This window comes from Larus michahellis, chromosome 1, assembly GCF_964199755.1.
Source record: "Larus michahellis chromosome 1, bLarMic1.1, whole genome shotgun sequence".
Lineage (NCBI taxonomy): Eukaryota > Metazoa > Chordata > Aves > Charadriiformes > Laridae > Larus > Larus michahellis.
Window position 1 is genome coordinate 88,195,357 of NC_133896.1, and position 23,727 is coordinate 88,219,083.

At 40.4% G+C, this 23,727-nt stretch overlaps 1 protein-coding gene across 2 annotated transcripts; it reads right to left on the reverse strand.

Annotated features, from left to right (window-relative positions):
- Positions 1-261: 261 nt before the first annotated feature.
- Positions 262-14,919, reverse strand: FAM118A (family with sequence similarity 118 member A). Of its 2 annotated transcripts, none has more exons than XM_074590515.1 (8): positions 14,789-14,919; positions 11,744-11,799; positions 10,246-10,498; positions 8,738-8,959; positions 7,997-8,125; positions 6,964-7,249; positions 4,341-4,373; positions 262-2,889 (listed from the first exon to the last, which is right to left on the reverse strand). In XM_074590515.1, exons 2-8 carry the CDS (start codon positions 11,788-11,790, stop codon positions 2,789-2,791), a joined length of 1,071 nt encoding a protein of 356 aa, XP_074446616.1. In that variant the 5' UTR covers positions 11,791-11,799; positions 14,789-14,919; the 3' UTR covers positions 262-2,788. The 2 variants fall into 2 exon arrangements, with proteins under 2 accessions (XP_074446616.1, XP_074446606.1); XM_074590505.1 differs by lacking the exon at positions 14,789-14,919 and adding an exon at positions 14,341-14,433.
- Positions 14,920-23,727: the final 8,808 nt, after the last annotated feature.

Here is a 23,727-nt window from a genome sequence, read left to right on the forward strand (position 1 = left end):
CGCTTTATTTAATAAAATTATTTACTCTGGTTGTAAGTCATGAATTAGCATCAGTCTATTAATTCATAATCCATTGGCAGATGTGGAAATACTTAGAGAGTGTGAAGGATAAACAGAAGAGCAGCCTGTGTATTGCAAATACAGAGGTCTTGTTTTGGTTTGTTTTGGTTTTTTCAACCACTTGCTAGGAACAGTTGGTTGAAATAAAAAAATACAGTAAAGAATCGAACAGTCAGAAGAATGGTAAAAGCTACATATTTTAGCTACTATAGAAGAATGGTCTATTTGGTTTTAAATATTTTATTAAAAGAGTGCATGCCATCATCAGAGATGTCCCATCAACTTAATTACACAGCTTGAGCAAAACAGGATAATAAATGGTCAACAAGTTTGTTTTCAGTAAATATCTTACTCCCGTTTTAAAAAAATGAATGAAGTAGAAAAAGCCATCTACAGTAGAATCTGCAAACATCATTTAACATGTCAATTTGTGTGGTTAATTCTTTCACAGTACTCGGGTAATAATTTGAACAGGGCCTTAAACGAGTTACTTCTTCACTTAACAGATAAATAGAACAGACAAGTTTCAGGTTCTGTCCTTTTTGACGGTACTTTAAACCCTGAGGAAGCTGCAAGACGGTCCCATCCCTAAGATGGCTAAAATATATTCTTTGATTTCGGGGTGGGGACAGATGCAAAACCAAAGCCAGGCATTTCTACCTTCTTATTGTGTACATTAGAAATTAAAATAATCCCTTACTTAACTCGTCTGCTTTTCAGGATAGAAATAAATGGCATTTGAGTCAGGGGAGGCTGAAGTTGCAGTTCAGCAGTGTCTGTCTACAAAACGAAAGAATCGCCAATGCTCGGTTGACCCTTACCAAAGGGAGGGGATGCAATTTCCTAATGTAGGTCTGACTTCAGGCACAAGATAAGGAGTTACATGCTTTTAGAGTTGGCTTAAATAATTGCAGTAATCAGGGTGATGAAATAGCTGATTAATTTTGCTGCAGCTCGAGGCAACAATTTAAGTGTTCTAAGCTGATTCATTAGCATCCAAAATAGCATGACTGATCACTTTTCAAAACAGCCCATTCATGCTGACTAAAGAAGCAAATTTTAGGGGTTAGAGTCTTAGAGATAATGCTATACATGATGTTAAAAGACTTAATTTTCAAGAGTGACGTATGCATAAATATGGTCTCTGAAAGGGAGAGGGTAGGTATGGTCTGTGTTCAGGCTGGGTTTGGTTTTGATTTTTTTTATCTTTTAAAACACACAGCTGAAACCTTGAGAGCTGATATTTGAGGTCCTTAGCAGTTTTATCAGTTACTAAAGCCCAAGTATGGTTTCCAGACTGTCAGTCATTAAAGATGACTGGGTGTTTCCTTCTAGGGGAGAAGAAACAAGAGCGAGTACGCATGCATTGTTTAAGATTGCTTTTCTAGGCAAAGTCTCCAGATCTTTACCTACTTCAGAACTGGGACAAAAGACTTCCACACCACAAAAACTCAACCCATCTCAGCAGTTGTTAGTCAGGAAAGGTTTTGTGACGTGGAAGTAAAGAGCTGAGGTACCACAACTCAGACAGAAAGGTCAGCTGATGGACCCATCACTTCCACTCCCTGTAAAACCTCATTACAGCATGACGTGACCTCAGAAGGCCTAACAAATCAAAGCATAAGCAGAGAAACCTGACTGAAGCAACCCTCCAGGATCTGCCAGATACAAATGTGCCAGTATCAGAACAAAGAATGGTCCTGAAGATGCTCTCCTGCAGCCACTGAAGTGAGAGGCAGCTGACAGGAAAACTGCGGATTACCAGTGTTATCGACTGGACTGGGAATTACGTCATTTTAGTGCTGAGACAACTCAGTGGTAGGTGAAGTAACAGCACCTCAGAAAAAAAAAAACCAGTTAATGCAGTGCTTAAGCTCAATCATTTGAGTAGTTCAAATGAAGTCAGACACTAGAAATTGTCTGCAGATACATAATTAGATACTAACTGGTTTTAATTCTGCTGCACTAAGAGTATCCATTATCTGCTTTCTGAGATAACTGGCAGCATACTCTGATTTAAACAACAATATTTAAAACATTTCCATAGAAATAAGCTACAAAGAAGTCACTAAGCCCCCACGTACATATGGTATATCCTTGCTGATACATTAGTGTTACATCCTTTTCTCCCCACGTGATCTCATGCCTTAACAGGCTGACAAATGAAAACAAATCCTCATGCTAAAAGTGTAAAATAGGCAGGTTATCCTATGCGGGTTATATAAACGTGCAACAACAATTCCTGTTCCTAACAGCTTGCAAGCAGCCTTGTGCTGACAGACCCCTGAAGAGTTCAACCTCCAGCAGCCCAACCGCAGTTCAGCTGATAAGAAAATAATAGAAACGCCTTGCTTTCGAAGGCAACTACCAGACAGTCGTAGGTCTGCCAAGAGTCATTTCTGACAGATTCAAACATTACCTCTGTTGTGGCCTCACCTTGGTAAGAAGCTCGGTCCAAGTGGCTCGATGCAGAGGCAGAGAAAAGTTGCGCCTGCTTCTAAATGACCCTGCAGATACAGTTTCAGTAGGGTGGAAGTGCTTGGAGGTGACTAGTACAACTCTCAAGCTTTACATACATTACACATTTACAGCTCTAGAAGAGAAAAGGCTAAGGTGCACAATTTTTCTTCCACTTAAAGCCTTGGAAATGCTCAGCTCAAAACCTTCCACCTACTGTTAAGAAGCTTCTGGGTTGTTTTTTTTTGTCGTTGGTTTTGGGTTTTTTTCATTAAATAGTGGGTATACCATTGTCTGACTGCTTGGTTCTCTTAGGGGAGTCAGTGCCATTTTCTCCTAACTTCCTTTTAGCACAGTCCACACATGAAGTTCCTGCAGAGGAAGAGGAATGGAGAAAAAAAAAAAAAAAAGAAATATTTCAATGTTGCTACATACATGTGCTTTCTATACTTTTTATTACAAGCACCAAATATTAAAATAAACGCAGTACTGGTCCACTGAGGATCTTGTGTTTGGATTCTGAATTGTAACACTAATGCTACTGAAAGTCTGCGCCAGTTCAGTGATCTTGAGCTGTTTCCCAACGCTGAGCTCTGGTACTGACATGTAAAACAGGAAGCAGCTAATTATACAGCTGCCTTTTGAAGAAAATAATTCTTGATTTTATGTGATAACGCCTGTGGACTTCACAGGTGAGAAGCTTTTTTAAAAGTCTGGATTCTTTATTCAGAGGAAAAAAAATCTTGGTGTGAGCTACTCTTGAAAGTATAAACAGCACAGCTGGACAGTAAAAATGAACAGAAGGGAAATGCCTTCAAAATCTGGACATCCATCACTTAATATCTAGATGGTGTTATACAAATCTGTGCTAAGGAACAATTCTTTTTTTTTTTTCTTTACTTGCTATGTATTCCGAAATACAAGTAAATGGGTGCTAAAATTACTTGCAAGGAAGGTGCTAATAAGTTAGTAAAGGAACTTTACGTTAAGTGGAACTGGAATAACTTGTGCTCGTATTTTTAGTTTCTTCTCCACTGATGCCTGATTGTACTTTACTGAAAAAGGGATTTATGAACTCACCTGAAAGACAGATCAGCTTAAAACCTAGTTGGAATTACAAAAGTAATCTCTGCCTTTACACCTGCCAAGAAGTATCTTGGACCTTGTGTACCTTTCAGTTGTGAAAAAGTGGGGGTTTTAAATCTCCTGCAATGCCAAAGACCCTTATAAGCAATAATGAAGTGATACTTTTATACAATTTTGATATCATTTGCAGCAGTAGCACAAATATCTTAGATGTGTAATCTTTTTAAACTGAAGTGTTGTTTCAAAGGGAAGGTTTGCTATTTTATACCATAAATTGGAATGTATTATTGCTCTGCTTATTCACAGAAGTGTCACAAAGATACCTGAACAACACTCAGCCAAGAATTCCCCTTCAGTACTACACGCATCAGCTTCAGATTCAGTCTTCTATACCTTCTTAACAAAGGCATTCAAAATAGCCAAACATATGTTTGGAAATTTAAGCCAAAACCTCATGGATGTTAATACTATCTTAGAATACTCTGATCAACATAATAATTTTTAATACACATTTTCTGGAGCTTTTCCATTCTGTCATTTTATTGACAGCTGAAAGCCAGCAGTTATCTGCTAATACGTGGAAAGAAAATAAGAGGGTAAAAAGAGAATGTTAAGCAGACTCAGATCTAAATGAGAGTGCTGCACAATAGTAATTTAATTACTTTGTAAATAAGAGACTCATTTTTATCCCTCTGACAGATTATGGAACTTTCTTGGAAAATAAGAACATCACGTACCCAACGGTGTTGTGCTGTCCACTCGATCAGCATCTAGAGAAGCATAAGAGACAGCAATAGCACAAGTTAGCAACCGAAAAGTTTTTATACTTTTATGCAACATCCCAAAACAGCAAGGTTGTATCTAGAATCACAGAATGGTTTGGGTTGGAAGGGACCTTGAAGATCATCCAGTTCCAGCCCCCCTGCCATGGGCAGGGACACCTCCCACTAGACCAGGCTGCTCAAAGCCCCATCCAGCCTGGCCTTGAACACTTCCAGGGATGGGGCATCCACAGCTCCTCTGGGCAACTTGTTCCAGTGCCTCACCACCCTCACAGTAAAGAATTTCTTCCTAATATCTAATCTAGATTTCCCCTCTTTCAGTTTAAAACCATTACCCCTCACCCTGTCGCTCCACTTCGTGATAAAGAGTCCCTCCCCATCCTTCCTGTAGGCCCCCTTCAGGTACTAGAAGGCTGCTGTAAGGTCTCCCAGAGCCTTCTCTTCTCCAGGCTGAACAACCCCAACTCTCTCAGCCTGTCTTCATAGCAGAGGTGCTCCAGCCCTCGGATCACCTTCATGGCCCTCCTCTGGACCTGCTCCACTAGGTCCACATCTTTCCTGTGCCAAGGACTCCAGAGCTGGACACAGTACTCCATGTGGGGTCTCATGAGAGCAGAGTAGAGGGGGAGAATCACCTCACTCAACCTGCTGGCCACAATTCTTTTGATCCAGCCCAGTATACACTGGCTTTCTGGGCTGCTAGTGCACATTGCTGGCTCATGTTCAGGTTTTCACCCACCAGTACACCCAAGTCCTCCTCAGGGCTGCTCTCAATCCATTCTCTGCCCATGCATCCATGTTTGGGATTGCCCCGACCCAGGTGCAGGATCTTGCACTTGGCCTGGCTGAACTTCATGAGGTTCACGCAGGCCCACCTCTCAAGCCCATCAAGGTCCCTCTGGATGGCATCCCTTCCCTCTAGAGTATCAACTGCACCACTCAGCTTGGTGTCATCCACAAATTTGCTGAGGGTGCACTTGAGCCCACTGTCCATGTCCTCATCAAAGACGTTAAATAATACTGGTCCCAATACAGACCCCTGAGGGACACTGCTTACTGGTCTCCAGCTGGACATCGAGCTGTTGACTGCAACTCTTTGAGTGCGACCATCCAGTCAGTTCCCTACCCACCAAGTGGTCCACCCGTCAAATCCACGTCTCTCCATTTTAGAGACAAGGACGTTGTGTGGCACAGTATCAAATGCTTTGCACAAGTCCAGGTAGATGACATCAGTCGCCCTTCCCTTACCCACCAATGCTGTAACCCCATTGCAGAAGGCCACCAAATTTGTCACACACAATTTGCCGTTCATGAAATCATGTTGGCTGTCACCCATCACCTCTGTTTTCCACATGGCTCAGCATAGTTTCCAGGGGGATCTGCGCCATGATCTTGCTGGGCACAGAGGTGAGACTGACCAGCCTGTAGCTCCCCAAGTCTTCATTTTTTCCCTTTGTAAAAATGGGGGTTACGTTTCTGCTTCTCCAGTCACTGGGAACTTCCCCAGTCTGCCACGACTTTTCAAATATGATGGATAGTGGCTCAGCAACCTCATCAGTAGATTGAAAATTCTACCAGGGCCCGACTGCTGCAGCCCAGGCTACCTCCAGTCTTGACCTCTCTGATAGTGAGCAACAGATCCAGCAGTGCGTCTTCTCTGGCCAAGCTCTCCATCACCTGTACTAGGAAGTTGTCCTCAATGCACTCCAGTAGTTTCCTGGACTGCTTGCAGTTTGCTATGCTGCTTTTCCAGCAGATTGTCCGGGTGGCTGAAGTCCCCTATCAGGATCAGGGCCTGCCTTTCTCATTTCTTTCATACAACCCTTTTAACAAATTCCTGCTATCTTTTAAAAGAGAGTTTGTAAATAAAAGAGCTGTGAAACAGTATTCTTCCCAAGGTCACTTACTCTAGTTTCAGTTCTCTGGATAAGCCATACTAGAACTGTCCTTGTTTGGAAAACACGAAAGAAATTTCTTTCCTTCAACATACAGTTGTTTTTCCCTGGTTTTGTATTAAAGGCTCTTCATTGTTACAGCTAAGGAATGTTATGAGTTGAGAGACAACAGGCTGGAAGAGAGCGGGGAGGGAAAGTAGATGAATGGCCCTAGTTAGCAAAAATTTAGCTCCCTGTTGATGCAGAACTGTTAACCGTCAGCAAAGGTACTGAGTTGTTTTCAATTTTAGCATTAAATGCCTCTACGGAATGCCATTCACTGTCACAAATGGGGTATTATTCCACAACCTCTTCTATTTTATTGTCACAAAACAGTATCCTCACACTCAGGTTTTCTCCCCGTTAGCCCTAAATGTGTTAAGCCAAGCGCTATTGGGTGTACTGATTTAATTTCCCTGATATGCTTAATCACATACTGTGGCTCAAGCAGCTTATCCCACCAAGTAGTTCCTTCAGTTCTTTTAGTCTCTTTTGCTGACGTGTCATATTTCATATAATGTAATACTCAATATACTGGAGTAGTTCACGCCAAAAGATACACAAAGTAAATCTCTTAAACAAATGCTAACAAAAAGACAAATTGAGAATTAACGTTACATTAACATTAAAAGCGGATACATTACCTGGACTTCTCTGCTTGCAGATTTGAGCAGTCAGATCTTCTACATACTCTGGGAATTGTTTAAAGCAGTCCCCGTAGGATACGACTTTTATTCCGTGAAGCAGCATATCTGCCTGGAGCTTAAAAAAGTGGTCTTCGTTTTCTTTAAGCACCAACATATAATGTTCTAAATCCACTTTATTCTTTAGAGTATAAAGAAAAAGAGCTTGGAATATCTGATCTCGCAGAGTCTCTCCACAGCCCAAAAACAAAAAAGACTTGGTTCGATACAAATTTTGGAGAACTTCCTGTTAAGAAACAGAAACACAGAAGAGCTACGTTTACTTCAGTAGTCAAAAGACCAAGGTAAGAACTTTTAAAATATGTCAGACTTAAAAGGAGAAGCAGAGCAGACATCACTATCGAACTGAATTAAGTATATGTTTTAGGATCAGCACAAACTGACATTTCAGAAGCACTGTTTCTACAAAAAATTTTGTATTCAAAAATCAAAGTTACCATACAAAATGAAGTACACGTGTAAATACTTCCAGTAAGGAAACTTTAAATTGAAAGATTATGGTGACAGAATATTAGACTCCGATTAGGTCAATCTGTAAATAGGGAAAGTTAATATTCTTGACTAAATATTTGACTTCTTAAAATACCTAAGATATGACATTAAGTCCAGGATCCAGAGCTAGTAACAGCTTAAGCCCCTAAAAGATGAATCCAAGCAATCAGACGGTGATGAATCCTCGTTCTTGCGTCTGGTATTTTGGGGCTAATGTTCTCTCATGAAATAAATACAAAGATCTCTAAAACCATGAGATACAGCAGAGGGTTTTGATTGTGATTTACGAAGAAGCACTATGCAAGAGCACACCCTGCCCTAGCGACATAGCTGGCTTTCTGAATAATGCTGCCATTCTTCTGGGCCCCAAGTATTTCATCTATATGATCTGACAAAACCCCGGCCCCAGGTAATGTGTATACAGTGATTACAATAAAATAGTTTGGCAAAACATAGTAAAAATTTTAAAGATCACACAAACCATGACTTCAGGATCTTGAGTAACATCTTTATATCCCGAGGGATCTAGCACCATTCCACAGGGATCCGTATATAAGCCGTGAATATGAAGAACTCCATATTTTATATGGCCTCTTGCCCACTGAAGAACCTAAAGCAAATCATGCAAGTTACATTCTTTTGTTATACTATAATATACTACAATAACGGAAATTCTGCAAAAATATACAGCTGTCCTAATTTATAAAACCACTTACAGTAGAAATAATTTCTTTTGCACTTTTCTGCAGCAAGAGATAATTTTAATTACTAATTACACAGCTTACTTTAAATTATAATACAGAGGTGATTGCTGATACTGAAGATACCTCTGGCTTTTTGGTCTAAACAAGGTAGCAAGTTCCAGCAACGCTGACAGGAAAGACGTGACCAGCAAATTAACAACCAGCTAGGTGAAATCACATTTGTGATTCTAACAATTACTTCACAAAAGTCAAATAAGTTTGTGGGTTTTTTCCAGAGAGTAGGGGGGAAGTGGTTAATAAATACGTCACTGAAATTCTGTTCGGTAACTGTTAGCAGATTATTCAGAATAAAGAGACAAGTAAAATAAATGTCTGTGCATCTGCTGTTAGCTTATAGACATGCTTTACCAATTAAGAAGCTTTAGCCTTGACACTCTTTAAACAGGAAAACATCTTTCAATGAAGCTTATGAGCTGCCTTCTCTAACAACTCTAAAAATTTTACTGCTCTTGTCATACCTTATCCTTATCTTTCAAGTCTAAAGATTCCATAGGTTTACCCTGTTGCTGACCAAATATTTCAAGTAAATTATCATAGTTTGTAGTCAGAACCATCGTGCCTCTCTCCATGAGCCTCAGGATTGACTGCAGAACAACAGGATTCTGAATGTGCTGTTCTAAATTATCAAACACCTCCATTAAGCAATCCTGGAAGAAGTTGGGCTTCGTGTCCCCAGTACGCTGAAGAAAGAAAAAGATGAACATTTCGTAAGAACGATGTGCACCATTATAACTGCCTCCAACAGAAAACCCGTATCATTTGTCTACTCAATGCCGCAGCATTTCTTTAAGAGAGGGCTTACATAGTATACAAAGCATAAAGCTCTGAATGTACAAAACAATCAAAACCAATCCCAAATTATTCAGGCGCTCCTGCCTCCACTTAATGTAGCTCAAAATACTAGCCTGGTTTTCTCAAGGAAGCTTGTAATACAGGTACAATAAAACAAAACTATTTTGCTACAGTTAAATCCTCACTCGTCACTTCTAAACGAACAGGAAGGAACGCTTTCCTAAAAGCGCAGGCTGCCTTTGCCCAGAGTATCTACTGAGACTGACAGGAACACGTAACGATTCTATAAAATATACAGGCTTCCTATTCAATAAATTGTATCACACACAGAACAAATGTCTGTTTATAAGCCCAATATGGTTACTGGCCTAACTACGTGGAAACTTCACCTTTCTCAGTATGCTTTTCCTGCTTTGAAAATCAGTTAGTGTACTAAAATTATCATTCCCTGGATTCAGAGTCTGGAATAAGGGTGGGGTTTAGGAGAGGTCGTGGGGTTTTCTGGTGGTGTTGTGTTTTTTTTTTTTCTTCCCGGTTGAGAAAAATGTATTAATCATTAAGTCTGCTACAAAGCCTAACCATACACGCAGACTCCTCTTAAAAGAGAGAGGTTGTTATTACACTTTGCCTGTAGAGAAGCTCACCGCACGTTGCGAAACACTCAATGCATCCTACAACTCAACGGTACGTATGTCGCCCTAATTATTTCCACTAGAAGACTTGGCAAACCTATTAGCACAATCTGAAAATCTCTGGAACCTAAGATGAACGGCTGAGAAACGTACGGACTGTCTTCAGTGAAGCCTGAGCTGCAGGGGTGACGAAGTCTGGGTGATCCGAGGCTATCAGCAGGGTCAAGGTCTACCTGTATTTTCAAGGTATCTCTAGTTTTAGACAGCAGAGCTATAAACTCCTCTTTCAGTTCCAAGAAACGTTATGGCAAATATTTAATAGTCAGGACTCTGGCTTGCATTAATTACAACAAATGCTTACTTACGCTAAAAACCAAGGATTTTTTAGCCGCTCCAAAATGTACAGTCTACTGTATGATTACCACCAAAATTTCAATTTTTACCAGAAAAAAATCAAGTTTTAGAAAGGTGAAAAGAATTTTTGTTTATAACAAAAGTATATAATAACTTTAGAAATCAATGTAAGTTATAAACATACTCACTGGTGACATTTTCCTGATGAGATCATGTGCAACCACCAGCAGGTCTCTATCTTTGATTACTTTTTTGCGAAATTCAGCAACATCTCCTGGATGAAGCACCTCCAGCTGTTCAGCTGCTTCAATTACAGCCTCAATGCAGCTTCTCCAGGAGCACAGCGCTGGGATTCCTGGTGCTACTGCAGCACTTACCCCGGTTCCAATTACAAGAAGCAGGTCCTGTGGCTGCTTTCTTACTAGACTTTTTAAGAATTTTCTTTAAAACAGAAAACAAAAATCTTCGGTTTTTACAGTGCATTTTCTAACTTGTCTGAAGATCTCATGGGTGACTCAAGAAGTCCATACGAACTATTAATGCTTGTGGAAAATACCAACCAACCAAAAAGAACCGAGTTCTCCATTTCTATGCAGAAGAAGGGAATAGCAGCAGTTCACAGCCTTCCCCAAACCGAAAATGTACTTTAAGTCTTTTTGTCATTTTAGACAAGTATAATTCATACATAAATAATTTAAGCCAAAAAATGGCAACAACTTCAAATCACTAAGGCCTAATGCCTCTGAGATCCAAATTGACAATTACCAATTTTCACTCCATTGGGCTAGCGAAACACCATTTCAAATGAATTTTTGAAAAAAAAGTAGTCAAAGGACTGTCCAATGATCTACTTAATACATGTCTGACAGAAAGTAAGTAGAACTATTTCAAAGGGACAAGTGACAACATTTCAAAGAAACAAATTTTTGTTTTTCTGGTAAAAAGTAGTATCTTTTATTCTCATTTATTCTTACTTTAGGATAGATGAACAAAAGAACAGTCATGCTTGTTCAGATCAAGAGTTCATCTAGTTCACTATTCAGATGTTACTAACCACAGATTACTCTCAAAGGCGTATTTGGTTCTATGTCAGTATTCACTGCGCGAGCCAGCACAAGAAACTGTAGAGAAAGTCTGGCTTTTGTGATTACTTTGCAAAAAAAGTGAAAACACATTTAAAGCACACAGCTAAATCACTGTATGCAAACAAGGATTTCAGTAATACAGAACCTTAGAATTCCCTTGACTTTCAAACCTACCTTTACCGATTTTTAATTCCTGGTAACCTGGTAATACGGATGTTTAAACATCTCTTATTTCACAATCTTCTGAAACTACCTAGCTAAAACTATAATGTTCAACTTGAAACAGCCACAGACAAAACAATTAATAAACGTGTAGATAAGGTTGCTAGCTAAAGCCTACAAAGAATATGTTGCTGATAATCCCCATGCCTTCCTGCTACATTCAGCACAAATTGTTTCCTCTCAGCAAGGATATTATTTTTCCTCACGAACGGCTTAACTGAGTATGAAGCACTCACTCAGTGGAGAAACTAGTTTCTGGGATCATTTGAAGTTTTCAAGCATGATGTTGTTCTCATATCCAATTTTCAGTTATGGATTTCCGCTGTGTTTTCAGATTTTCATGGAGAGAGTTTTGTATAACCTTTGCAACACAAATTACCTGGATTTCTGTTCACTTCTAATTGTTGATCGTTCCGACGAATCCATCTCTGAGCCCTAAGTAAAATGAAAAGTAAAATAATTCTTAATGCTTCTGCCTTAAAAAAGGCCAAAATTAAAACCAGATGTATCACTATTAGCATTTTCTATTCATTCTTACCAAGTATTTTAAAATCAAGACACTGTATGTCACACCCCAGTTCAGCAACGCACTGACATAAACAAGGCTGACAAAGTATGAGCGTGTAAGCCTACCACAGCTCCATTTAAGCTCAGTCGATTGATGTTTTGAAGCTAACGGAGATATGGCTATTCAAGCAGCTGAAAAACACTTGTGTCAAATTCAAGATAAAATTTATCATACCCACTAAAACATTAATTCATTTCAAGTAAAGGAATGCATTTCTTGAAGTTATTTTTTTCATAAAAATCAGTTGATTCAATCAAGTTTGTGGAAACCAGACTTCTGCAACACATAATGATCATGGGAGGCCCTCTGCTAGCCACCTGGCTACTCTACCAGACCATATAACATAAAAGATTTTGGTTTTCTCAGCAAGTATTTTAAAAAAACAAACTTATCTCTGCATCATCTGTATTGTCTTATGTCTAAAGCATAAAAGGGCTGCACCTTGGCAAAAGAACTTGGCTACAATATCGTCACTTAGAAATCCCCAAGTTTCATTACATTAATTCTTGGTTTTGTTTTTGTAAGGATGTATTTTTTGTTTGGCTTTGAAACACATCTCAGTTTGTGGTTGTGAAGACTGCAGACCGCAGACGTTAATCCCTCAAATAAGCATCCTGCCAGACCCTATGGCTCATAAGGCTACTTGCCAGCTCTCAGGTTCACATGCTGGAAGCTATTTTGGAAACAAGAGGCCTAAGTTTGGAGATCATTTAACTGAAAAAAAAAAAAAAAAAAAAAAAGAAACAAAGCCCAGAAAAACCCAATGAAAAGAACAAAACCAAAAAACCCCTACCCTCTGATGGAGGGACATCAGCATTTCTGAGGAAAACACACAGATCTCTTCTGCAAATGCACCCAGGACATCTTTTCAAGTAGAAAAATGTTTTCTTGTTGTAATATTTATTTTCTCCACGCTCCCTTCCTTCACTGACAGTATCCTACAAAGATGCTACACTATCATTTGACGAATGTTAGCACGTTCAAAATTCAGAACAATAACCTATCTAGAGCAAAACACCCGAAAATCTAGAGAACAAGATTCCTCTATATCCGGAAAAGTTGAGTTCACAATGCAAAAACAACACGTGATGGAAGTCCAACTTATTTATTCTGAAAAAGACTGTATTATTTTACAACCCCACCCAGTGAAGCATTTGGGAAAGAATCCCCAAGAAAGCTTTAATAATTATATTAGTAACTTACCAAAATTAATAAAAATAAGCATCTCACCACAGGATGCTGTCACTACCAACATTTTAGACCTCATTGTTTCCTTTTATCCCTTAAATTTGCTTCCTGGAAGTAGAAGCTGTGCAAATGTGGCAGCAATTATCAGCAACCCATAACAACTAAATGAGCGCAAATGAGAAAGTTCAAATTTCTGCGCGCCTTTCAGTACTGAGTAATTGCGACTAGTCTTGAATATTCTCTTATTAGACGTTACAAACACTTTTTCAATGAGCATACCTAGAAAAACAGAGGACCTGGTCACCTGCATTCAACACTGTTTTACTTTTAAAAAGACACATTGGAATAACCAAAGGCACACGCAGTTGCTTTTCAACATCCTTTCCTGATGGCAGCTTGGAAACTGAGCCCCCCTATTATCCAGATATGCCTGAAAACGCTGAATGGGAGCTGGGTCTTTACTCCAAACACAAGGAGGGTTCATCAGAAGAAAATCTAATTTCATATTTTCTTCCTGTTCAAGAAAGAAAGAGCTAAAAGCATTGGGTTTGTTCAGCCTTGAGAAAAGGCGGCTTCGGTGAGACCTTATCACCACACTCCAGTACTTAGAGGGTGGCTACAAAGAAGATGGAGACTCCCTTTTTACAAGGAGTCACATGGAATAGGCGACAGGTAATGGGTACAAGTTACTCCTGGGGAGATTCCAATTGGACACAAGAGGAAAATTTTTCACAATTAGAACAATCAGCCATTGGAATAATCTCCCCAGGGAAGAGCTGAATTCCCCAACACATTTAAGATTCAGATGGACAGGCTGCTGGGCCATCTTGTCTAGACCAAGCTTTTGCCAAGAAAGTCTGGATGATGATCCCTGCGGTCCCTTCCAACCTGGTATTCCAGTATTTTATTCCAGGATCTACCCATGACATAAGAGCTCTATTCTCCGAATGAAACTTCAAGTCAACGGCTTGACTGAACCAAACTACTTCTCTTGGCAGTTTAATATATGAAAACAGCCTAAAACGTTCAACACAAAGGAAACACCGGGCAAAGCGAAGCCTCTTTCCCCTATCCCAACCCACGGGCCCGCCGATTCCCTCTGGAATAAACCGGGCTGGGCTGGGCAGGGCAGTGGTTTCTGCCGAGCCGCATTCCCCGTCTCCCTCCGGTAACGGAACCGGGGTTACCCGGCGACCTGCGAGAGAAGAGGAAGCGCTTACCCCCGGCATCGCTGCCGGCGCCGGCTCCCCGGGCAGCAGCCGCCGCCCTCGCCGGCAGGGCCGTCCCCTCCCCGCTGTCCCCGCCGGCTGGGAAACAGCCGCCGCGGGAGAAAGGTTCCGCCCGAGAACGGTTCCCGGTGGGCCGGGGGCCGGCGGTTCCCGTGGTGGGCGCTCGGAAGGCGGCAGCAGCTTCAGGCAGAGCCCGGGGCGGTGGCGGAGCGGCAGCTGAGGGGAAGGGACCCGCAACTCCCCCACACGCACCCCCGGCCAGCCGGGCGGTGGCGGGCTCCTACGCCTTGCTTAAAAGGGAGATGGGCAGCGCTCGGGCAGCCCTGAAAGTGCCTTGAAACTCTTTCCAGGCAAAAATACAAATGAGCAGTCTGCGAGAAATGGGAAGACTCGACTCTCAGCCACAGGAGAAAAGGAAGCGGTGAAGTTGAAGACTCACGGGATTGGCGCTGTGAAAGCTTACAGGCGGTAGAAGTACCAAAGACGGGCGGTATCGGGGTGAGGAGAAAGCAAAACGCCAGCAACGAGAGAACAGCGAAGAGAGGTCGCGGCGTCACCTCCCGCGGCTCTACTGGAGGCTGGGCTTGACCGCCCGAGTCGACCGAGGCATAATTAGGCACAAGGCTGATGTGACGAGCTAACGGCAGGTGGCACGGGGGGCCGGCAGGGGCGGCACCGCAGCCCCGCTCGCCTGGGAAAGCCAACAGCCAGAGCGCTCCGCCGCCCCCGCACGCTGCTTTGCTTTGATGTACTTTTCGTCTTTCTTTCCTTTCCTCTTTCTCCTTCTCCTCTTCTCTTCTCGCTTTCTTCCTTTCTTTCCTGTCGTGCTTTTCTTTCTTTTCTTCTTTCTTCGCCTTTCTCTTCTTCGCCTTTCTCTTCTTCGCCTTTCTCTTCTTCGCCTTTCTCTTCTTCGCCTTTCTCTTCTTCGCCTTTCTCTTCTTCGCCTTTCTCTTCTTCGCCTTTCTCTTCTTCGCCTTTCTCTTCTTCGCCTTTCTCTTCTTCGCCTTTCCTTTCCCCTTTCCCCTTTCCCCTTTCCCTTTCTTTCCTTTCCCTTTCTTTCCTTTCCCTTTCTTTCCTTTCCCTTTCTTTCCTTTCCCTTTCTTTCCTTTCCCTTTCTTTCCTTTCCCTTTCTTTCCTTTCCCTTTCTTTCCTTTCCCTTTCTTTCCTTTCCCTTTCTTTCCTTTCCCTTTCTTTCCTTTCCCTTTCTTTCCTTTCCCTTTCTTTCCTTTCCCTTTCTTTCCTTTCCCTTTCTTTCCTTTCCCTTTCTTTCCTTTCCCTTTCTTTCCTTTCCCTTTCTTTCCTTTCCCTTTCTTTCCTTTCCCTTTCTTTCCTTTCCCTTTCTTTCCTTTCCCTTTCTTTCCTTTCCCTTTCTTTCCTTTCCCTTTCTTTCCTTTCCCTTTCTTTCCTTTCCCTTTCTTTCCTTTCCCTTTCTTTCCTTTCCCTTTCTTTCCTTTCCCTTTCTTTCTTGTTTTCAATCTCTTAAAGCCAAAGCCTAAAAACTCAAAGTTCCTTCACCATGGCGTATTTACCTCATTTGATGCACAATACTTGGCTCAGTTCCACCACGCTCTTTAACAGCAGCACCCAGCTCTCTCTGGAAGGCCACCGTGAGTCCAATGAGGTGACCTGAGGAGAGGAGGCGGCCCTGCGTGAGAACCAGGGAGTCAGGTGGTAAAGGCAGCTGATGGTGCCCGAGGGTACTCGCTGCTCAGCTGTACCCCCACAGTCCAGTTGCACAACTGCGTGGAAAATGGGTCATTCTCTGATTTAGATTTCTTAACTGAAGTTTTCAAAACTGGAGTCCAGTGGTGCTCATGGTACCATTTTACAGGCTTTTGAAGACCTGAAGTACTTATTGGCATAAGCTTCCCAAACATGGGTCTTAAAAAGGCTTTCTTTGTTTCTATAGTCAATCACCTCTAGTCAGTCAGAATTCACAGGATTAGCACACCGATATGACAGCTCTGAACATTCCCTTTTGTTTGCTAAATGTCAATGTTGTATTAATATTCTGGCATAGTTTTAGGAAGATTCTTGGTAAGGGTGGCCAGTTTTGCAGATGAAACATAAACCCACTGTTTCTACTCCATATCCGGTGTTACTTTTGGCAAAGAGTAGTTGTGCTGACTGCACTGACTTCACTAACTTTCAATTTGCATAAGAACATTGTGTCCTTGTAACTGCCCATGTAGTATTCCCCAGACATCACTTCTCACTTTGTCATTTTATTATATTACTACATTGCAGTGTCCCTAGAAAGACTTAACAGGCATTTGGAGAATCACGCTCGTTGTGATAAGGAAGATGGAGGATCAGAGAGAAGAGGAAGGGAGAATCACAGAATGGTAGGGGTTGGAAGGGACCTCTGGAGATCATCTAGTCCAACTCCCCTGCCAGAGCAGGGTCACCTAGAGCAGGTTGCACAGGAACGCGTCCAGTGCTCTGCCACCCTCAGAGTAAAGAAGTTCCTCCTCATGTTTAGGTGGAACTTCCTATGTCCAAGTTTGTGCCCATTACCTCTTGTCCTGTCTCCGGGCACCACTGAAAAGAGCCTGGCCCCATCCTCCTGACACCCACCCTTTAAGTATTTATAAGCGTTGATAAGATCCCCCCTCAGTCGTCTGTAAGAAGAGTGTAACTACAGTCTCACCTGAAAACTGGAGTTTGGTTGAGTTAGAGAAGCTCTGCAGTGCTTCTAGCTCTTTGCCTTTCACCCCTCGCTCCTGCCAGTCAGTCAGCAAGGTATTTTATCATGCTGATATTTAGGGTTCAGTAACCCTGAAGGTCAAAGGTCTTGTGTTTTAAAAGAAGCAGGTGATAGTCTGCTCCCTAAACCCCAATCACTATGTGGGAAATCCAGCTTGGAATGCCATTTGACACTGCTTTTAATAACGTTGGTATGTATTACTAAATGATTTGCTGAATATCTTAGAATATTTTGTCAGCTGTAGATATGAGTCACAAAGGCTTGCTAAATATTTTCCTGAGCTTGGGACTCAAGGTCAGACCCATCCTGTAGATTTGCAATACCTAATATTCTTCTTTGTTTCACATTAATTTGAAAAGTAGTATGAGAGGAAATATTTGTGAAGAAAGGCCCTTGAAAGCTTTTCCATTTTTCAGTCTGAATCAATTAATCTGATAAATGTTATTATCTTTTCCTGTAAGTCTTGCTCCTTTTATATCCTTAGACTACAATAACTATTATTTAAAAACCCCAATGGTCCTCACAACAATAATAAATTACATAAACTCTGGATTCTTTTGCAAGGGGTTAGGAAACTCACTAAGGACAAAGAATATCAATACTTTACAATCCAATATGGTACAAAAGTAAGCATATAAAATACATTCAAAAGGAGGTTTAGTATACTTTCCAAATGTACAACAAAAGGTAACATGAGGTATTATTTTCCATTGTATTTCCTTGTTATTATTCAAAATGTATGTGACAGAGACAAGCACACACCATTACAAAAACATTGGCATAAAGTTCAGTAGCAAAAGTCACAGTGAGAAGAGGATGCTGAAATGTGTTGAAATCTGTAAGCTTTGAAATAAGAAGGAGTTTCAAGAAGCAGCAAAGGCAGGCAAGTACTGTTGCTACAATCGAGAAACTCTGAGAGGTAAAACACACACTTTAAATAAAATAACTACAGAAGCTTAGCACTTGATTCAACCTAAGATTTATCTCTTATATTATGGTAAATTCGTATGTTTATCCAAGTGTACCAAACAATATGGTAATTCAGTTGCTTATTTTGGGCTTTCTTGCAGACTTTGGAAATGTTACTCGAGGTGAGGTAAGCAAGATAAGAAATGCAGCTGGTTGGTTTTGGCTGGAAGAGGCAATGCGTCTGATTATTCAGCTGTGTTTTTATGCACCGAGATGTAATGTTGATTTACTTTTGACATCTTGCTGTTTAATAAATTATAGTAAAGTAAATCTTAGTTTATGTTATGCCAGAACCTGCTGGTTTGGAAGAAAACAGGTAAAACTCATAATGAAAGTTTATTGAGCTTGCTGAAAAGTATCTTTAAGACACCAACTAATTCATGTCTTAGTATTTTTCGTAGCAGGAAGCCAATTTGCCCCTGTTGATTGAGATAAAATTCCTTCTACACGCACAATGGAACTGCTAGTTACTCCCTGATAGATGATTACTTTTTTCTACCTCAGAGCTGACTGGATCTTACTAGTTTGTCATCTTTGCAAGCAGAATAGTGTATGAAATGCTTTGAAGAAGAAAGATAGTATCAGAAATTCAAAGTATGTTTTCACAAGCCGGTGTCAGTTCACTTAGAGTTTACCTATGATTGAGTATAGAGATCAATTTTCAAAGGCAACCTTTTAATTTTACTTCCAGCACTGTACGTGTATAAGCCCTGCGGAGTTACATGATCTGTAAAAGAATTCTGTATGTAACTGAGCTCATTTTAGAAGTGACAAGCATGTCTTTAGTGACAGATAACCAAGAAGGTCTCCCTACAGTCAACTTCTTTTACTTAACAGAGCAGAACTATGTGCAAGTTCTGCATTACCTTGCAGCTACCTCTCTCACGCTGTCTGGATCGCAGTCAGTATTACTCCACGTGTACAACTTGCTGCTGCTGGCCTATGCTTTTAAGGAGACGGGGAAGAGATTATAAACTACAGCTTCTTGGGAAGTTTTTTTGAGGTCACTTTTGAATAGCAGTATAAGCTTTAATAGCAAAAGGCTTTAATAACAGATTTGACTCTACACTGAATACAGGACAAAATGCCAGTATATAATTTTACAGTATGCTCCCTTTTAGGATTAAAGACAATCTGTTCAATCCATGTACCATGGCTTTCCCCCCCCCAATAATAAATTAATCCAATAATTAATAATTATTAAATTAATAGTTATTGAATTAATAATAAACAAGTTCCTACAATTAAAACCTGTTTTCTAGAGTTCAGTAACATTAGCATCAGTGAGAGTGTAGTCGTTTCAGTATAGTCATATGTGGAAAAAATGTATAGTGGAAAAGGGTAAATGATGGGGGAAATGAGCTCTGTTAGCTGCAGTCTTTCTGACCTTGAATTTAGTTTGAACTGTTTATAACAAAGTCTGAATGTTTGAGTTTGCTTTGAAAAACTAAGGAGTGTAACTGTGTCCTTTGATTAAATAGGTCATCTTTTGCACCTTTCTGATAAAAAAAACAAAGGAGCTCTGTCGCAAGGCCCCTTTCTGTTCTGAACAGTAATGCGTAAAGCAGTGCGAAAGGGAGAAAAGTCATTTAGAAGGAGAGACAGAACTGTAGTGGAGAAAAGAAAGAAAAACAAAACCAAACAGAAGATAGTACCAGAAAAAAAAAAAAAAGAGAAAATAGGTAAAAGGAAATAAAACATTATAGAGACTATGTTGCTGCTTGGTGAAAACCAGAACTAGGTCAGAGAAATGAACCTTGGGAATATTATTTTAAGAACTTGCTGGTGAACTGGCATAAAGGTTTTTCTCATTTGTCAAATACCAGATGGTGAAAATGTTTGTCAAAATATCTGCAGAAATAAAATAAGGACAAAAGTAGAGGTGTTACTCTGCTCTGTTAGAACATATCAGATGCTGAAGAAGTAATGAGAGGTTTTTTCCTACTTGGCTGGGCTTTTGTGGTCCAATGGCTACTTCTTCTACCCAGGTGTATATTTAACAAGCCTAAAAATAAACCATCAACAGATCAGCAAGCAGAGAGCTATAAAGGTGACAAGCACATGGGTCCAGTATGCAGTGCAGAAGTGCAGTAGAGAAGCATAGGTTGAGATCTTGGACGACTTCTGAACTGCAGCAAAAAGGAGCCCTGAGGACAGGAACCCTGTGACCCTGTGTAGTGGTGGCCAGTTAGACTGCCTGTCTGATCCAGCATAGGTATCACTGGGGAATTGTTTGCATAATCATGCTATTGACTGACCAGATTTAATGTATTTTCTAGAAAACAAACCTTTGCTTTGCGGTGGTTCATAATATGATCTCTCCTGCCTCTTGAATCCTCAGTGGCCAAGAAGGCCAACAGCATCCTGGCCTGTATCAGGAATAGTGTGCCCAGCAGGACTAGGGAAGTGATCGTCCCGGTATACTTGACACTGGTGAGGCCACATCTTGAGTACTGTGTTCATTTTTGGGCCCCTCACTACAGGAGGGACTTTGAGGTACTGGAGCATGTCCAGAGAAGGGCAAGGAAGCTGGTGAGGGGTCTGGAGCACAAGTCTTACAAGGAACAGCTGAGGCAATTGGTGTTCTTTAGCCTAGAGAAAAGGAGGCTGAGGGGAGACCTTATCGCTCTCTACAGCTACCTGAAAGGAGGCTGTAGCCAGGTGGGGGTTGGTCTCTTCTCCCAAGTAAGAAATGATAGGACAAGAGGAAATGGCCTCAAGTTGCGCCAGGGGAGGTTTAGATTGGATATTAGGGAAAAATTTCTTCACTGAAAGGGTTATCAAGCATTGGAACAGGCTGCCCAGGGAAGTGGTGGAATCAACATCCCTGGAGGTATTTAAAAGATGGGTAAACGTGGTGCTGAGGGACATGGTTTAGTGGTGGTTTTGGCAGTGTTAGATTGATGGTTGGACTCGATGATCTTAAAGGTCCCTTCCAACCAAAACAATCCTATGATTAAATAGTTGTGCCTAACTCCTAATTTGCCGTACAGCTGAGGTTATCTATATTTGTAATTCCTGTGAAGTCAGGACCGAGTCTACAGGGGAAGCTGCAAATGTAGCACTTAAGTCCAGGGATGTAAGCCAAATGAAATCTTACTAAAGAAGCAAAGTTCTTTGTGTCCAGCCAGCTGTCGTGCCTTATATCCTGTAGTATGTCTAAAGAGAAATTAAGTGTTACACCACGTTTATGTTACACTTGCTTGGATTAACATCACCGACAGACGAGAACCATATTATGTATCATATATGATTTTTGATGTGAGATATCTCACTTACAAATCTCATTCCACACATGTTATAACAAAGTGTTTTGCTATAATGCGTGCTATCATTCCAATAAAGATTACAGGGCCTGGCCCAGGGATATTTGGACACTGACCTTCCATTCTTTCATTTGAAAATCTGGGCCTTCATGCAGAAACTAATAGATACTGTATCACAGAAAGGAGACATTCAGGCAGGATTATGTTCAGGCCTTAGCCTTAACTACTTAAATACTATGTAACCCATAAATGCTTGAAAAGTTATAGTAGGCAGGTCCTGCATTCTACAGAAGAAAAAAGCTATAAGGTTATTTTTGAGTTTTCATATTTTACTAGAATATGTTACAATAAGAAATCTCTGTAAGAAATTTTCAGTCTGTTATTTTGTTAACTGGCTCCAAGTCTCTTTAAATTGATGATGCATAAAAGGCTCCATAATCTCCAGTTTTACTGGATTTATTGTGCAAGCTATCAACTCCAATACTGACTCATACTGCAATATGGCTCTCTCCAGAATTCCTCATTTTTAGTAAGAAACAAGAAAAGTAAAATTAGGTTTATTATACTAATGCAATCTTGATTATAACAAATGCTAATTAATTTGTGGGTAACTTTTTTAAAACTCAGCTTTCTAGTGCCTTCTCCCACTTCATCCCTTACAGTGAGTCTTAGCAGTAGAGATGGGAAAAAAAAAAAAAAACAAACAAAACCAAATCAAAACCAGTTTACTTATGCAGCGTGTTCCAGGCTGAAAAACTGGCTTGTGAGAAAAATCCAGATACCTCCAGATAGTTTCACCTAGATGTTAGTCCTGTTTTTTGTCTAAAGTAAGATAGTTAAAAGGTCTGAGTAACAGGAATTTCCCAACATTTCAGTCTTGTTCAGGCTCATTGTTCATTTCCACTCGCTATCTCCTCACCTGCTAGCTAGAGCAAATACCTGCACTGCACACATGAGATGCCACAGTCAGAAAAAATCCTGTGCAATAGCATTCTATTACTCCTCCATAAAAGACTAAGATTTGATTTGGTGTCTTGAAGTGAATTAAAGCTATAATTAAAGCTTTTCAAAGAGTTTTAGTACAAAAAGCCATTGCCTTTTATATTTCACTCTTCAGTTTCTCAGAAAACTAAAAAGCCAGTCTTTAGATTCTTTTTCTACAACAAAAGGTCTGTAGAAACAAAAAAGAAAATCTGTACTATCACTAGACTAGACAGCATAAGGGTGTACGCACCACAGATATCTGTCTGGTTAACCTTTATAAAAAATATTTGCAAAGACAGGCATGCCAGAAATATTTCCTGGAAAGGCATCAGACTATGTTGTAGTAATGCAAGCCTGTTAATAATCACGGAAAGATCAAATTCAGTCTGCAGCCATCCTATCGTGGGCTGTGCTCCTGTTATGTAGCAGAAGCTACAGAAATTGGTATTTGGGCAAGGGGATCCAAAACAACAGTTAGTATATATAGAATTTGGTGGCCGTAGGTAAGTCAATAAGACCTTTCTTTTGCCCATACTAAAATAAAATTCAAGGAAGGCAACAACAAACAACTGTGCTATTCTTCTGACGACGCAAAAACTTAATTGATGTAAGTATTAATACTTATGACTTAGTCAAATCCCTATTTGAATAGTTCAGTTCTGTTTAACTTCCTTTAGTAGTTTTAATTGGATACCTCCTGCCCATGTGCTTAAACTGTTCCATGATTATATGCAGAAACATAGTGAGTAAATTTAGAAATAATCCCTTGGGTTTACAAGTCCAGTTCTATATTTTAGCTGTATTACTAAACAGTAGGAAGCTGAGTTGCACCGGTGGGCATAGCAGTCACTATCTGACTTAAATGCTTCAGAATGAAAGCATTATGTAAATATACTCATAGATGATTAATCTAGAAAAGGTGACTGAAAGTGAGCAGAATAAATGATTTAACTAGAGACTGAAGAGAATTGCAAACTAACTTGGAGAAACCTCTGCAAGGTTTGTACGTTTATACAAGCAAATTTAAATAAATCCCTTGCAAAACTGTGTTAAAAGAACATTACAGTAAGGGTCAAGCTGAAATGCTAAAAATCCAGGAAACAGAAAAGGAAGCATTGCCTGTGCATCCCTCATTTGCTTCACTGTGGATTTGCACTGTGATGCTACTTTATAGGAATGCATGGTTCTTTCCCCCTGTCCTACCTGTCTTTTAGTACATAGGACAGGTGGCGCTTGCTTCAAAAATTTTTTCTCATTATTGTCAAATGTATAACCTTTGTGCTTCATATAGTGCACATCCTCTAAACCATCACTGAAGATGAAGCTATTTGTTTATTTGCAATGAAGTATTCTCTTTATATAATGTCTTGTAATTTATTTTTAAACTTCCTGTGAGTTGAAGAGGAAATATAATCTCTATTTGACCGATTGGAGAAAAAAACGACGCATGTA